General features: G+C 39.4%; 1 protein-coding gene across 2 annotated transcripts; it reads left to right on the top strand.

Annotated features, from left to right (window-relative positions):
* The first annotated feature begins 16,848 nt into the window (after window positions 1-16,848).
* On the top strand, window positions 16,849-17,280 carry LOC123942763 (transmembrane protein 230-like). 2 transcript variants are annotated; one of them, XM_046006927.1, is made up of 2 exons: window positions 16,849-16,942; window positions 17,003-17,280. In XM_046006927.1, exons 1-2 carry the CDS (start codon window positions 16,849-16,851, stop codon window positions 17,278-17,280), a joined length of 372 nt encoding a protein of 123 aa, XP_045862883.1. The 2 variants fall into 2 exon arrangements, with proteins under 2 accessions (XP_045862883.1, XP_045862882.1); XM_046006926.1 differs by having other exon boundaries at window positions 16,849-17,280.
* The last annotated feature ends 490 nt before the right edge of the window (window positions 17,281-17,770 follow it).

Genomic DNA, 17,770 nt, shown 5'->3' with positions numbered 1-17,770 from the left:
AGGAGGCTTTCAATAGCGTGAGTAGTGGTCAAGATGAGATTTTGACCCAAAGTTAATTTACTTGCATCCTTGACCAGGAGGGCCGTGGCAGCAATTATGCGCAGGCAAGGGGGGAACCCAGCCACTACTGGATTTAGTCTTTTTTTTTTTTTCCTAAGGTAGACCACTGGCCTTTGCCAAGGCCCCAGAGTCTGAGTCAAAACACTTTTGGCCACCCCTGCCTTTTCATCTACATACAAGTGGAAGGGCTTGGTAACATCTGGGATGGCCAGTGCTGGGGTACTCAGTAAGGCTGTTTGTAATTCCCGAAATGCTCCTTCTGCCTCAGCTGTCCACTCTACCGTAGCGAGTCCTCCCTTAATCAGTTCATAGAGGGGTCGGGCAATCTCCGCGAACTGCTGTATCCACAGTCTGCAGTAGCCCACTGTCCCAAGGAACTCCCTCATTTGTTGGGGTGTGGTGGGGCAGGGGTATTGGGTGATCACCTGTTTCCTGGACTCAGACAGTGAACACACTCCCTCGTGGAGATCAAAGCCTAAATAAGTGGCATGGCTCTGACAAAGCTGTGCTTTCTTTGCTGACACCTGATACCTTTTTTCCTGCAGTCTGTAAGAGAGTTTTCATCCCCCCCCTCCCAAGAATCATGACTCATAGTCCTCAGTGGCTATTAGCAAATCATCAACATACTGTAGCAGAGTAACTCCCGGGTTGGTGATTCTGTACTCACGCAAATCCTCGTGTAGGGTCTCGTCAAAGATGGTGGGTGAATTTTTGAATCCTTGGGGAAGTCTTGTCCAGGTGAGCTGGCCCTGGAACCCTTCCTGTGGGTCAGACCACTCAAAAGCAAAGAGGGGTTGAGATTCCCTTGCCAAAGGTATGCAGAAAAATGCATCCTTGAGATCTAAGACAGTTTACACAGTTCTTTTGGGGGCCTAGGAGGGAGAGTAGGGTATAGGGGTTGGGCACTGTCAGGTGGATATCTTCAACCCATTTGTTAACTTCCCGCAAGTCCCGCACTGGTTGGTACTCCCCAGTTTCAACCTTTTTGACGGGCAGCAAAGGTGTGTTCCATGGAGATTTGCAAGGAACTAGGATCCCATCTCCTCGGAGGCGGTTAATGTGTTTTCTGTTCCTCTCCTTTGTTTCCCAGGGGAGGGAGTACTGCCAGACTCGAACGGCCATAGCTGTTGCTTTTAACTGTACCACTACTGGAGGCCATCTCTTGGGCAGGCCAGGAGGCCTCCCTTCTGCCCAGACTTTGGGAAATTTAACATGTAGGGTTTTGAGAAGACTTCCCTCCCTTATCTCCTCTGGTTTTGAGACTGGCTCATGAAGGAGATGTTCATCTACTACTGCCACAAGCATCTGCACAGTGGGTTGTCCCAAAGTCACAGTCATGTCTCCTTCCGAGAACTGAATGCCAGCCTGTAGTTTGTGGAGGAGATCTTGTCCCATCAGGTTATATGGAGCATTAGGGAGGACCAAGAATCAATGTTTGACTATTCCCGAGGCCAGATTTAAAGTCCTTTCTGTTGTCCATTTCTGTCTTTCAGTGTCATTTGCCCCTTGTACCCAGACTTCCTCTCCAGATAGTTTCCCCATAGGCTTTAGTAATGATGAAAATTGGGCTCCCGTGTCCACCAAAAAATCAATTGATTTTCTTTCCACCTCAATTTTAACCCGAGGTTCAGGGAGGGGCTCCGAACCATGGCCCCGTCAGTCTTTGGTGGCCAGCGTTGCCGTTTTCTTCTTAGGGCACTCTCTGATTCAGTGTCCTTTTTCCTTGCAGTAAGCACATTGATCTTAATCTAAGCCTTCCTACCTGCTTTCTCTGTGTGTTTAGGCTTTTCTTTCCATTGACCATCTCCTACCTGCCTTTTTCTTTTCCACTGATCCTTTTTTTTTCCTCTCTCCTTCCCGCCTCATGTAATGCCAAAACTTTAAATATTTTTTTAGTCTGTTTTTCATCTTCTTGTGTATCCCTGTTGTTAAACACCTTTTCTGCTACTCCCACTAGCGCAGTCAGATTCTTCCCTTCAAATCCTTAAATTTCTGAAGTTTCTTCCTTATGTCTGGGGCTGAATGACTGGCAAAGGCAAGATTTACTGCCCCCTGATTTTAACATTTACTTGAATGGACCACCAATATATATTTGCCATGACACAGGGCTTTAGTCTTCCCTCCTTAAATACTATGCCTCATTTGAACAGAAACATTTTACAGGAAAAGATTTATTAGTCTTTTTTTCCTTCTTGTGAATAAATCCATCAAAATTGATCTAATATGGTCAAATTTTTAACATATTTCATTGTTTCCTTTCAAACCTATAAACCAAGGCAAATAAGTCACTTTCCCCAAGCCTTCTATGACTTACTATATACCCTCAAGTTTAGTTTTTATTATCTCCTTTCATGTTCTGGTGCAACCAGATATTTTTACTTTAAGACAAAACTATTTACTCTCTTAGGCCCTCTTTTTTGTGTGTGTACAGTTTTTTTTTTTTTAACTTACTATCAGTCAACTGCCTTTTCTCTGCTTTTTTCAGACAACATTAAAACTTTTAATAAAAACCTTATGGCGTTTTTCTTTCAGTAGTTCATCCTAACCATATCTAAATTTTTTTTTTTTCTGAAAATTTCCCTTCACAAACCTTTTACAACTTTCTTTTGTATCCAGGTTTTGTCCCAAGCATTTTATTTTAAACAACAATCTCATTTAGGACAAAATTACCTTTTTCTTTAACAAAATGTATTCCCATTCCTTATCTTTCTTATTCATCTCCTACTTTTTTATATATAGGGTTATTCCCCTTACTTCCATCAGTCTTAGTTATAGTTAGCAGAATTTTCTATTCTTAGAAACATTTCAGTCTAGTGATGGTTAAGTATTAGCCAATTGTGAATAGTTACAACAGAATTCTTAGAAGGCAAATTTATGAATCAGTTAAGCACAAAACATGTTTATCAACAGATTCCAAAAGCACAAACCTAGTTCCAGCAACCAATGCTTTAGGATTTTATCCCATTTGGTTAAGACCTAGATGTCCATGATTTAATTCCATTTGTCATCCAACCAAAACTTTAAAGTTTCAGGTTACCAAAGACTTTGAAAGTTACTTTAACAATTACCCATTAAAACTTTGAGACAGACAATTAACCATAAGTTCAGTTATTTCTTTGCTAACAGATTTTAACAAATAGCATGAGCTTATTTGACCTTCAGTGAACTTTGACTGAAGTTTTACATTTACTGCTATAACTTTAAAGACATGTCTTAATTAAACCAACAAACTTAACTTAGTTCACATACTGATTTATGTTTCACCTGGATCCACTCCACTTTAATGTTTACCTGAGACATGGTGGGAAGATCTGGAGTGGGGTGTGTTGGGTCCAGGGGCTGCTCTTCTTGCTCCTTGACAGTGAAGAGGGAAGGAGCCATGGTGTAGAAAGCACCAAGGACAGTCTAGAGGCCAGTTATGCAGGCTGCACCCAAGTCAGTGCAGAAACAGAAGGGGGAGTGCTGCCAGAAGGCAGAGAAAGGATTCCCAGTTTTAGAGAGTTTTCCTGGGTAAACCTTGTCACCCGAGTGGGTGGTTTTACTTTGGAAATCCTTGAAACACTGGAGAACAAGACTTAGGGGTGTCATAGGTCCCTTACTCTCCGCTTGCCCCATTTCTTTAATCATAACAAACAACACAACAGACAACAAAAGACAAGACAAAGACAACCACAGACCAGACCCAGCAGCCCTTCCTCAACCAGATATCAAGTCTAAGGGTGTGCAAAATATAATCCCAACTCAAAAACATAACCTGCCGCTGGTGGGGTTTTTTTTATTTTTTATTATTTTGGTCCCCTGACTGCCTAGGGGGACTCAAACCCCCTGACCGCCTAGGGTGACACAAACCCCCTGGCAGATCCCCTGACTACCTGGGGGGACTCAAACCCCCTGGCAGGTCCCCTGACTGCCTAGGGGACTTGAACCCCTGGGAATCTCCCAGTGGAGGGATGGGTTGTCCCTGCATCCACTCCAGCCCTGGGGAGCAATGCTGCATCCAGCTTCTCCCTGGTGGGCTATACCCTGGAGCTCCGCAACCAGACAGACCAGATCCTGCAGGATAAAGTCTCCAGATCTTACCTCCAGAGGCTTTTCCCAGAAATTCTGATGTTGACTCAGTTCTCGTCCTTTAATCCCGGACGAGCCCCCAGAATGTTGGGGTCCATTATCAAAGGAACGAGACTAAGACAAAGTGAAAGTTATGCAAAGCCTTATTCTATGCCAAGCATTAGAAGTCAGACTGACCGGCCAGGGCTGCCTCCGAAGAGAGCAACCCCCTCCTGATCTCACAGGCTGGTTTTATAGGGCATAACTGCAGACCCAAGGTACCTGACTTCTATTGTTAAGGCATTTACTCCCGGAATTGATACCTGGAACCGATACCAGGAACTACGGGGGCGTTTATCCCCAGAATGAAGTCCGTGGATGTAAACAACAATATGGCTACAATATGGAGTTGCTCTGGCTAAGCAGACCCTAATAGTTAAACAGGTTTTAACATTAAATTGGCCCTAACAATTGTGATGTGTGCCCAGTTTGTAATTCATTGTCTTTTACTTATTCATTTTATACACACTCTGGATAGTAATTAGTATTAGTTATAAGCATTGCTTCTCTCATATCTTGTTGCTTTTGCAACTTTATGATATATTTTAACAGCATTTTAAAATTTAATGTAGTCTGGTTCACTGATTTTTATTTTAAATATTTTTTTCCTGTTTAGAAAATCTTTCTCTTCTCCAACCCAAGAAATGTATCATTTGTTTTTTTAGATGTTAGTTTTGTTCCCATATTTAAATTCTAACCCATTTGTAAATGATTTTTGTGTATGGTGTGAGGGTGAAATTCATTTTCTTTATTTTTTTTCTATGTAATTATTTGTCCCAGCATCATCTGTTAAGGTTTTCTTTTCCCACTGATCTTTAGTGCTATCTTGGTTGTATATCAAATGTTAATGCACACAGAGGGTAAACTGAAATAGCCTTTGTAAGGGCCTATTTAGCCAGAGCGGCTTCTCCTTGGTTGAACAGCCATTTTGTTGTTTATGCAGTAAAACTTAAACTGACCCTGCCCGCCCCCGCAAGGGGATCTTACTTAAAAGCAAGTCCAGGAAACCAGTCTCAGGTAACAAAGCCCAAATACGAGGGTGGGTCAGATCAGGTGGAGGTAACAGTCCGAATGCAGGGATGAGTTGGGTCAGGTAGAGACATCCAATCAGTAGAGCATGCATACTGTCTCCCTAGCTACCAAGGAGTGTTGGCCCTGCCTTTTGGGTGCCAATTCTGACCAAGGTAATAGGCTAGTTCAAATGGCTACTATGGGGTGAATTGTAATTCAATTGGCCACCCATGTGTGACCTAGCATGACTGTGCAGCTTTCTCTGTGTTTTGCATCTCATTGGCCACCTGTGTGTGGCCAGGCTCAACCACATGACCTTTGCTCTTTAAAAGTTAGTCTGTGAGGCAGGGAGGGGTTGCCCTTTCTGTAAGAGGCATGGCCCCAAATGGTCGGTTTGATTCTTGATGCTTGGTGTGAAATAAAGCTTTGTTTGACCTTCGCTTTGTATCAGTCTTGCTCCTTTGACCACGGACCCATTATTGGGGGACCCAACATTGGGGACCCAACACCTTTATGAAGGGTAATTTGCAATCTTAATCAATCTTACTAATAAGTAATTTCACTTTTAGAAGTTAGTCCTATAAGCTTGCACATGTGAAATGACTTGTGAATAAAGTTATTTAGTGCAACAGTCTTCATATTGCCAAGTGTTGGGAACAACCTAAATTTTAATGAATAATAAAGAGGACAGAATAAATTTTCATGCATTCATTTAATGGAATACTATGTAAATGTTTTATAAAACTGGTAAGAACCACCAGGGATTGTTAAAACTTGTATTATTTCCCCCTGCAGATCCTTTGCATCTATATAAACCCCAATGTTATGACCTCATATTTTTATTTTTCAAAATCATCGATTATATTAGAAAATTCAGATAACCCGGAAGTTTTCATGGAAAGATGTCTTGATGGAAAAGGTAACTATGAATTTTTTGTTAAGTAAAATGTTTATGAGGCAATGTTGCCATTCAATTAATTCTCAAACTTACGGGACATATTTTACAAAGATGGAGAAGGTTAATAACTGAAGGTGGGATTTACATAAATGTTTACTAGTGTCTGTCAACTTAATCTGTCCCTCAGTGGCTTTTCCATTCTCACCAGCACTTCGGGAATTGTCAGGGTTGCAAAGGCATATTGTTTAAGAAGTATTTGACTTAATGACTGACCAGGGTGGCTCAGTCATTAAGCGTCTGCCTTTGGCTTAGGTCATCAAGCCCAACATTCCTGCTCAGCAGGAAGCCTTCTTCTCCGTCTCCCACTCCCCCTGTTTATGTTCCCTCTCTCTCTGTGCTTTGGTCTATCAAATAAATAAATAAAATCTTTAAAAAAGAGAATATTTTGACCAGATAGTAAGAGAACCACAAATAGTCTAGCAGTTCAAACTAGCTAGATCCAGAGCTAGATCCGTGTTGTTGTTTTTTTAAGACTTTATTTGACAGAGAGAGATCACAAGTAGGCAGAGAGGGAGGCAGAGGGAGATGGGGAAGCAGGCTCCCCGTTGAGAAGAGAGCCCGACATGAGGCTCTATCCCAGGACCCTGAGATCATGACCTGAGCAGAAGGCAGTGGCTTTAACACCCTGGGCCACCCAGGCGTCCCCTAGATCCATGTGTTTTAGAATAATTGATATTCAGAGAGAGTTTAGTTTCTGTCTTCTATCGTGGACCCATTGTAGGCCTTATATCAGAGCTACAGCATTTTTATTCCACTATGAGGAAGGATAGACTGATGCAAGAGGCTTGTGGAATGTGGAGTCAGAGCTCTCATTCATTTAGAAGATTCTGTTGTTCTCTAGATAGCTAATGTTGCTATCTAGAGATCTTAAAATAATAAGAAGAGAAATAAAGACATGTTTTCAGGTGGCAAAATTAAGGAAAAGCAGTGGGCTTACCTTAAAGAAATCTTCAGAATTAGTATTTGGGATTCTTTATTCTGCATTGCTCCTTTCCTACATATTTAGGAAAGATAGTTTTCTATTAAAATCATGTAATTGTTCCCCATAGTGCCTGGAAGCCTTTGGTTTGATCACATCAGAGGCTGGTATGAGCACAGACATGACTTCAGTATTCTGTTCATGATGTATGAGGAGATGAAGAAGGCAAGAGGAAAAGGTCATTATTGTTTTTAATTACTTCTTTGAAACCTTTTCTTTCCTTGGTTTCAGTGAACTACCTTCTAGTTATCTTCATACATAAGGACTTCTCAGACTTTTGGGGGGTTCTAATTTCCTGTCCATCTTATAATTACTGGTCTTCTTCAGGGCTCTCTTAGCAATTTACACAATCATCTTTTATGATTCTTCTCCAAGTAACCATTTGTAGCAATAAAGGCAAACTCAATTCTAGAGCAACCGCACCTTAAACAAGAGAAAAGGATAGCAGTGCAGGGGGTGGGAGTGGGGGGGGCACTAAAATATGCTGAATTAGCCAGAAGTGGATGTATGCCCTTTCATGCAAGTCCTTCCTTCTTTCTTTATTCCTTCTCTTTGCTTTCACATAATGTTTACATGTTGGCATCCAAACAAATGTATCTTAAAACATTCTATAAACCAAGTAAAGTTCATTTGAAGTTCACTATTGCGTGGTCTTCATTGATTTATTTCAACAATTATTAAATGCCTACCATGTGACAGGTACTAAATCATGAGACATAGGAGAAGAAACCCTTTATTTATAGAGCTTATAGTTCAGGGAAGACAGGTATTCACCAGCAGGTACATATAATCCCAAACTGTGATATGTGTTACTAAGGAAAACTATAGGTACAATATCTGCACATGAAATGAGGAAAACTGATAGAGTCAAAGCGATAGGCAATGTTTCTGGAAAAAGTAACATGAAAACTATAAGCTAACAGATATGAGTTAACAAAAGGAGGAGAGGTAAAAGAGAATTCTAAGCAAAAAGCAACGACAAAAAAGAATGTGCAAATTGCCTGAAGCACTAAAGTGCAAGACATCTTTTAAGAAGTGAAGGAAAAAATTAAAGAACAAAGTGGAAGTGACAAAAGGCTAAGATAGAGAGGTGCATAGGAGCCAGATTGTGCAAGGTCTTTAGATATGTTAACGATAGTGATTTCTTTCAACTTAAAAGCAGTAAGCCCTTTAAGAGTAATAAGATAGAGATCCATGAGTAATTCACTGAAAACATTGGTGTTTTGGATTAGAATGCTATCATTGAGATTAGAGAATGCAGTGCTATAAAATGTATTTAGGAGGTAAAAAGAAGAAGGGATTATGCAAAGGAAAAGTGAGAAAGAGAGGTGTCAAGAATGCTTCCTATATTTCTGGTTCATCTATCAGTGTAGGTAATGGTGTCATTCATGAAGATGTTACAGGGATCACAGAAGCAGAATAAGGGTTAAGAGAGAGGATTATCAGGTTGGTTTTGACACATGGAGTTTAAGATGCCTTGGAAGTGTCAAGTATCCAAATGAAGACATTGGGAAAAAAATAGAAAATACAGGTCTAAGGGTCAAGGAAGAGCTGGGCTAAAATATCAGTGATATTAATTAGGGCATGATCACAGTATAGAATATAACTGATAACAAAGATATTAATTTGGGCATCATCACTGTATAGAATATAACTGAGACTCTGGGGGCACCTGGGTGGCAAAGTTGGTTAAGCATCCAACTCTTGATTTCGGCTCTGGTCATGAGATCCGAGCCTGTCAGTCTCTGTGCTCTGTGTGGGGTCTGCTTAGGATTCTCTGTCTCCCTCTCCCTCTAAATAAATAAATAAGTAAATAAATAAATAATCTTTTTTTTTAATGGAGATTATGAACATGGATAAAATTGAGAATGGGAAGGGAAGGAAGAAAGGGAGAGGGAGGTAGGAAAAAGGGGAGAAATGGGGAGGGGAGAAGAGGAGAGAAAGGGAACTAGAATCTATTACAGAGAGACCTTAGGATACTAAGTTTGGGTGGAGAGGGATGAGCTCCCCAAGGAAACAGAAAAGGAAGAAAGAAAACGAGAAATTTGTGGTGACATAGAAGCCAAGCAGGTGTATCAAATCAAGTGGAAAAGAGAATTTAAATTGTCCATTAAATCTAGTGACATGAAGTCTGGAATGAAGTATACAGTAAACCAGATTAGAGCAGGCTGAGAAATAAGTTGGTGAATCCCAAATATATATATCGCCAGCTCAGGTACATTTATATTGAATAGGTCTTCTATGCATCTATTGTTATGTCTAATATTTGGTCTTCAAACAAAACATGTCCAAAATAGAACTTACCACCTCCCAACAAAAGCTACTTCTACCATGAATTGCACTGTAATTCAAGTGACCTGAATCATATTTCTTTTTTTGTAGTGTCTTTGTCTGACTTTTGGTATCAGCATTACACTGATACCATATAAAATGATTTTGGAAATATTCTCTCCTCTTCAATTTTTTGGAAGAGTATGAGGAGGATTGGTGTCAATTCTTTAATGCCTGGAAGAAGTCACCAGAAAAGTTATCTAGACTGAGTTTTCTTCCTTGGGCCCATTATGTTTAATTATTTGCTTTACTCATTCCTCATGAAATTGTGAACTCTTAACAAGCACAAATATTATATTATTATTCTTTTGAACTTCTCCAGCACCTAGCACAGCTCTGAAGCATAAAAGATAGTCTAAAGGTGTTTCTTGCACAAATGAGTGATGAGCTATCCTTATAAAATTAAGCTGTAGGAAGCCATAAAAAATCTGACAGCCAGAGTCTTCATTTTCATAGAAGGAACAAAGAAGTAACACATTCCTGTGAAACTTTAGACTTAGAATAAGCCCACATGCCTTCAGTTTTCCACAATGTGGTAAGATTGTTAGGAGATAACTCATGCATTTCTCATACCCTGAATAGTTTCTCATATGATTCTTTCAGGATCTCGGAAGTACTGTGCTTAAACTTAGCAGTGTTTTGTAGAAAGAACTGAGTGAAGAGGATGTGGATGCTATTGTAAAACAGGCTACACTTCAGAACAGGGTATATGATCCACAAATCAACTATGATTGTATTCTAAAACATGTAATCAAGACACAAGTAAATGAAAGAATTTTCCTGTGCAAAGGTAATGCTCAGTTGTTTATAGAAGAAGTGTTGAGACTTCTCTTGAGTCCTTGGCCCCTAAGCTAAACAAGGAGTGCTTCCAACATGTCTCTCCTGGTACTATCATTGGGCCCTAAAAAGAATCAATGATGGCTCTGAGAAGTGTCCCAGGAAATAAAACAGGTCTTTAGTACAGAGCCTGACACTGGAACCTGATTAATACATACAAGTTTTCTTTTCTTTTTTTTTTTATTTGTTTATTTACAGCATAACAGTGTTCATTGTTTTGGCATCACACCCAGTGCTCCATGCAGTACGTGCCCTCCCTATTACCCACCACCTGGTTCCTCAACCTCCCACCCCCCTGCCGCTTCAAAACCCTCTGGTTGTTTTTCAGAGTCTATCATAGTCTCTCATGGTTCATCTCCCCTTTCAGTTTCCCTCAACTCCCTCTCCTCTCCATCTCCCCATGTCCTCCATGTTCTTTGTTATGCTCCACAAATAAGTGAGACCATATGATACTTGACTCTCTCTGCTTGACTTATTTCGCTCAGCATAATCTCTTCCAGTCCCATCCATGTTGCTACAAAAGTTGGGTATTCATCCTTTCTGATGGAGGCATAATACTCCACTGTGTATATGTACCACATCTTTCTTTAAAAATAAATAAATAAATAAATAAATAAATAAATAAATACAAGTTTTCTTCATTCTAGTCCATGTGACCCTACTCTTGAAAATTTGTTAGCAAGTCTTACCTGAGGACAATGGATATATGTGACTAGAAGAGTTCCATTCTTGTTTTCCTTTATTTCTCCTAGAACATTCTAAAGTCAACTTAACAGTATTCATTGTTTTTGCAACACACCCAGTGCTCCATGCAATACGTGCCCTCCCTATGACCCACCACCTGGTTAAAAGGAAAAAAGTTCATAAAAATATATCTAATTTTCTCACTTAACATTAATTTTTGAGCATTTCTTCTGTGACTAAAATACTTTGTTAAAAGTACACCTTCAGTTTATGAATAATGTTACTTTGTATGGAAGTGTCATTACATATTTAACCAAAATTTTAAAAAGTCAACTTAATATGAATTTTGTTGTGGAGTATGGGTTTTGGATGGTTATTTCCTCATGTAACAGATTTCTTCATTGAAAAAAGTAGATTGATATGCCATTAACCCAATTTGTTATGAATTCAAATATTCAACATGCAATAACTTTTTATTGTATTCCTGTAACATGCCAAGAGTCAACAATTCTATGCATTACTCGTGCTCAAATAACTGTACTCTTAATCCTCTTCCCCTATCTCCCCCATCTCTCCACTTACCAGCTCCCTGGTAACCAGCAGTTTGTTATCCACTGTTAAGTGTCTGTTTTTGTTTGTCTCTTCTTTTTTTGTTCATTTGTTTTGTTTCTAAATAATTTTTTTTATTTGTAAGTAAGATATCTACAGAAGTATTTCAAAGAGAGTACAAAGAATGCCAATGTTTCTTCTTTTTCTCAAAGTAAAAAACCTATACCTATAACACACTTGCTTATTTGTCCAACCCTAATATACACGTAAAGTAGCTTAGGAATTGCTAAATCATATGTCTACGGGGAAAAAACTTACCTACTGGAATACAATGTTGGTATTCAGTTCTTTCAGTCTTTTGTCTTAACAATACTTAGACAAAATACTGGTTCTTAAGTTATTTAGATCATATTTTTCCCCCTCACCTCAATCAGTAGTGTCATGTTACGCATCTATAATAGATTCATCTGTCCCAGGTTCAATTCCATCCCAATACGCATCTATAATAGATTCATCTGTCCCAGGTTCAATTCCATCCCGGTTCCATCATGGCAGAGTTTTAAACTTACATACATCAAAAGCCACTTTTTGTGATGGAATGGATACATAGAGTCACATCCCCCGCCTCAGGATCTGCTATAGCCTAAAGTAGCTGGCCAGAGGTCTAGCCTATGTGGCTGACCCAGGTGTGACTGCAGGCTCCTCCTACCCTGCTGTCCCTTTCATTCTCTGCTCTACAGACCCCTTGTATCCCAGCATTTCCTACGGTGCCACACTTTGGATCAATAGGCCTTTCACCCAGTCCATCTTCTCTGCAAGAAATTTTCCCTGGTATCTCAGAGTAGGTCACTCAGTGACTAGTGCTATTGTTTCGTTTACCTTTTCATATTACATTTATTGCAGTCTCTAGTTCTATATTTACTTGTGTTTTTCATTACCCTCTCTCCTCCCTCCCTCTTCATGCTGAGACTAAACAGTCTATGAGAAAAAGAACTTTGCTGACCATTATATCACAGTGCCTGATACACAGCAGCCATGAACTAAATGTTCAATAAGTCAGTGGTTGAAGGAGAAATAAAAGTAACTAGGCAGACAGGGAAGAAAGTATTCCTCAGAGGGGAAAAGCAGGAATTATGAAAGCTTACAGGATGAGGAGAGCTTGTTGCTCTTGTGAATCACTGAAGAAATCAGTGGGGCCAGAGATCAGTGTGCACACAGTAAAGGATAGATAGCCAAGAGAAAAGGTAGATTTCAGGACGGGTTCCAGGAAAATGGTTATAGAAGTGAATAAACACATGAGCCTGTCAGGTACTACAACTAATTCTTTTAATGAAAAGAAAATACTTATATTTGCATTATTATTTTGTTTTAATTATGAATGGATTTCCAAGTCAACAGCCAAGTATGAAGAGTATATATGTATATGAATGAAAAGTAGTATTAAAATGTTTTAAATCCAAATAATTACTGATATACAGAATCTTTATGGTCTTCCTAAAAATTATTCCTAAATGGAAAGCATCTTACTAAACAGACAACTTCTGAAAAATCTTTGACAAAGAAAAATCTATTGACTCTATCTGACCTTGTTCTCTGCAGAACAATTTGTGTTTTAGCCTGCAGTAGTTTCGTGTGTGTGTGTGTGTGTGTGTGTGTGTGTGTGTGTGTGTGTGTGTTGAGTGAGAGAGGGGAGGATTACTATTGCAAATAGCTTAATTCTGCTGATCTAGCTATACATGGATGAATAATCAGACCAAACTAAATTCAGACGATTTGGTAATACAGTCATTTCGTTCAAGTTTTTCATAACAAGAAATAAACAAAGTAGCTATTGCATGGTAAGTTTATTAAGGAGCTGTTGCAATAAAAGACAAACAAACAAACAAACAAAAAACAAAAACAAAGGAAATGAAGATAGCTGTTGGTATTCAAGGCCTTTGGAATGATGGTAAACATAAAAGGCTCACAGATACTAGTGTTACTTTGTTTTCAAAGAAAAAAAAAGAACCATTATGAAGCACTCTGTTGGGGACAGACAGATCTATAACTTGAGGGACTATGTTCATGGAAAGGGTGCTATGAAGCAGTCTTTCCATTAGTCCCATATTTATATGTTTTTTTCTCTTTTGGTAAATGGAGGCATAGAAGTTGTAAATAGTCTGTAAGTTAAGAAGTAGGAAATCTTTCTCTCCCAAATAGCTAAGCCCAAGTTTATACCATCAAGTCAAGGGATAAAAAATGTGGCTAAGATTTAATTCAAAGTTTAAAAGAAGTAAACACAGGGCAAAATATCAATGAACCATAAAGTCCACCACATCATTTTCTATATTTGTGTAATTCTAATGCACAAATGTTATAGGTGATTTTCTGTTGCCTTGACTTTAAAGTTCTCCATTAATATCACAGATAAATTTAATAGAAAACTTTTTCATCTTTTCTTTTGAAAAATGTCTCAAATCTCTCATTCCATGACCGTGTTGTGATTTTTCCAATCTCCAACTGTCCTTAGAAAGAGATAAGACAAATTCATTTATCAATGTATTATCATGTGAATTAGAGTGAACACACACATGCATGAGCACACACATTATTGACAGAAGATAAGGCGCAGTTCTAACATATTTTAGTTACCTCTAATATATCTGTTATATATGCTAAGGAGAAGGGAGCACTATAGTGAAACATGATTTTGTTGCTTTTAGCTGTCAGTAAGTGTATGCAATAGTGATGTGTACATATGGAAGCAAAAGTGAGTTTTGCTCAGATAAGCTATATTTTGTTGAAAGCCTTCAGATCTCTGGATAATTTTATTGCATCTCTGCCACGTTCAATTTAGGGAGGTGTGGGGTAGTTCCTGGGTTAAGTCTACAAAGCTCAATTCTTCCTTAATGATCCTAAGTAACAACTGACTACATGTTCACACTAACCAGTGAAAGCCTGGACTCTACGCTATTTTTTAAATGAGTACGGAACATAAGGAATAACACGGTGGATGTTAGGAGAAGGAAAGGAAAATTGAATTGGGGGAAATTGGAGGGAGAGGCAAACCATGAGAGACTGTGGACTCTGAGAAATAAACTGAGGGTTTGGGAGGGGAGGGGGCCAGGGAGTTAGGTGAGCCTGGTGGTGGGTATTAAGGAGGGCACGTATTACATGGAGCATTGGGTATGGTGCATAAACAATGAATCTTAGAACACTGAAAAAATAAAATTAAATTTAAAAAAAATTTAAAAATAAATAAATGAGTACTAAAATTACTCCTGTTTACATTTTTAAACTTAAAAATGGATTATTTATTTACATATAAATAATTCAGCTGTATTATTTAAGGAAACAGTAACATGATATGGACCAATACAGTTGATAAAATTAATATAATAAAAAATATATTAATGTTAAGCTACTTGAAATACATTTCTGTAGTGAATTACCATCTCCTCTGTCCTTTGGTATATCAGTATTTTCTTACAATTTATACCTTGTATTCATATCTTTTCCTCTTGTTTTCTAGCAGCATAATTACTACCTCAGGCACAGGTCCCCTTCGGACTATGAAAGTCCCACTGAAATTCGGTAGTATCTCTGAGATTGGCCATTGGAACAAGACTGCATTCCTCTGCCTCAGTTTAACTTTCTTTTCTCAGACAGATCTCTTCTGACTGTTCTTCTCTTTTGTAATGCAAATGTCTGGTCTCAAGAACCCATTGTGGACATGTCTGAGATATTATTTCTATCATCTAGTTCACCCAATTGTGATTATAGACATAGGATACAACCTGGAATGAAGTCAAAGCTTAACTCCATTACAAAGGACTTGCCTCTAGCTCCTAATAGTTGGGATATCCTCTATGTATAACTCATCTTAGCTTTGCTATTAACTAGGTGCGTTACCATGGGCCAAAAATGCAAATCAAACTTTGTATTTCTGAGATATGTTAGAAAGACAAGATTGAACCTTATAAAATGCCTTGTAAATAAAGGGAAGATTATAATTTAAATAGCTATAGGAAGAATTATCTTAAGTAGTTATATTCTATTTGTAGTATATTTTGTAAACACTGGGTTTAAAAAAAGCAGAGGGCTTAGTGCTAGGCTTTTTATGGTTTAGAGGACTTTGAAGATACACCATTACTTCTGTAAAGAAGCTTTATATTCTAGTTTGGGTAAAGTTTGGTCAAATATAAAAGAATACACTTAAAAAAATACAACTCACTGGTAGAACTTAAAATACACCTTCCAAATGAGGTTAAATTGAATTAAATGAGATCGTGGTTATAGTAGGTGATAAATTTTATGATGAATTATAAACTAGTAAGAAGGGATAGGTTAATAAGAAGAAGGCATAGAGCACAGAAATGAGAGAAATCCTATATTTGGTTGGTAGAAAATGCTTGAAGCAGAGCCTGCAGCTCAGGTACAAACTCTAGGAGTTGAGAGAGAACTTAGAGATCTCCAAGTCAACCCCTCATGAAGAAGGAACCCCTTCAGCAACAACCTAACAGAAGACCACACTGCTTCTCATTAAATCCTACCATTCTAAAGGGCACATCACTCCCACAAGGCAGCCAATTCAATGTTCAGGCAATATAACTTGCTGTTATCTATAAAATGAGTCAAAACTTAGGCATGAGATTCCTTAAAGTCTTGTCAGGACCTGAGCTTATGGGGGTCACCTCTAGAAGCAAGGCAGTTTGCATCCTTCATTCAGTAAGTACACACAATGATCTCCTGCAGTGCCTGTTAAGATTCCCTTCCCTGTTTTACAGAAGGAACTAGGCTTTTAGATACACATTATGACCATGGATACACAGTTAAGAAGAGGCAGAGCCAGGATTTCAGCCAGGTTTGATGGCAAAAGTCACATCTCTCCTGTGCCCTAGTTAGCCATTAGAGGCTGATCAAATTAGCTAAGTGTGCGGCATGTTGGACCAGTGGAAGAGAAGAGAGGCAAACGTGGGACGTGATGACGAACATGAACGGAAAAAAGAAATTCTATGAGATTGAGTGATTGAACTCTACTGAATGTAAGCTAATCTACTCAATATGAATACTTATAATGACAAAGGAATCAGAGTTGACTAGAACTGCCCTAAGAAAATAAAGACGCCAATGTAACATCAGACTATCAAAGTAATCGCAACTTTTCACAATGAAAGAAGAATATCCATCAAGAACACAGCAGTCTTGCAGAAACAGTTCTTTAGGGGGTGTTAGATGAAAGGGAGATGCTGAAGCGAGCCTCCGCGGGGCTCGGGGCAGCCGTTGGGCGGGCGCGGGGCCCTGACGCCTCCGCCTGCTGCAGGGGGCGAGCTCGCCATCCACTCTGCCGGTTATGGTGCCCTCTCGCACCAGCGTGGCTGCCGGGATCCCCAGTAGCAAAGTGAAATACTCAAAGCTCTCCAGCACTGACAGTGGACACATTCATCGTCAGAAGGAAACTTTACCGGCCGAAGCGAGCTTTAAGTTGCAAAGATGTACAGTGAGAGCTCACATATTAAAGTTTAAGAAAAGCTCTACTAAGATTCCTTATAAGGCCATTGCTTGTGCCACCGCGCAGTTTTTGATTGGTACCTTTCTCGTTATCGTGGGCTGCCTCCTGCTGGCGGGCCACATCAGCAAAGTGGGCGCCAACCGGGCCGTTCCGGTTCTGGTTGTTGGCATCCTGGTGTTCCTGCCCGGGTTTTACCACCTGCTCATCGCCTACAGAGCGCACCGAGGCTGCCAGGGCTACTCCTTCAGTGACCTTCCGACCTGCGATGACTAGCCCCCACCGCAGCCAGGAGAAGAGACTCACGGAGGGGGCTGAGCGGAGTCTTGAGGCATTTGGGAGAGGCTGTGGAAACCTATGCCTCGGGACTAAGGAACTCTGCAACTTTGTAGATATTTAACAAAACTATGGCCCGATCTTATAAATTCATCCCCAAAATGTTCACTGAGCTTACAGTTAGCCAAACAGAAAGCTACGAAGTGCGCCATTTTTGTTTTCCTGACCCATGACAAATGTTTCCACATGGATATACAGAGTGGAAGAAAAGCAACGTTAATTGTGCAGGAAAGTGATGTTATTCTGTAGAACAAAATGTTGCCCCCACCACCCTATTTAGAGCTGAACATCTCTTTTAAGTAGTCCTCGTTGATAATTTTATCTTGTGGCAAATGGAAAAATGCAGTATGTCTACTTTCATATTAGTTAAGTAACTTATTTGGAAAACTTCTGAGTATTTTATCATCCATGCTTATCACCAACTTTGTAG

This window comes from Meles meles, chromosome 5, assembly GCF_922984935.1.
Source record: "Meles meles chromosome 5, mMelMel3.1 paternal haplotype, whole genome shotgun sequence".
Taxonomy (NCBI): domain Eukaryota; kingdom Metazoa; phylum Chordata; class Mammalia; order Carnivora; family Mustelidae; genus Meles; species Meles meles.
Note: the sequence above shows the minus strand (reverse complement) of the source record. Positions and strands in the feature narration are given on the sequence as shown.

Excerpts from the sequence above, each read along its gene's own strand:
- LOC123942763 (XM_046006926.1), top strand. The coding sequence starts at position 16,849 with ATGGTGCCCTCTCGCACCAGCGTGGCTGCCGGGATCCCCAGTAGCAAA.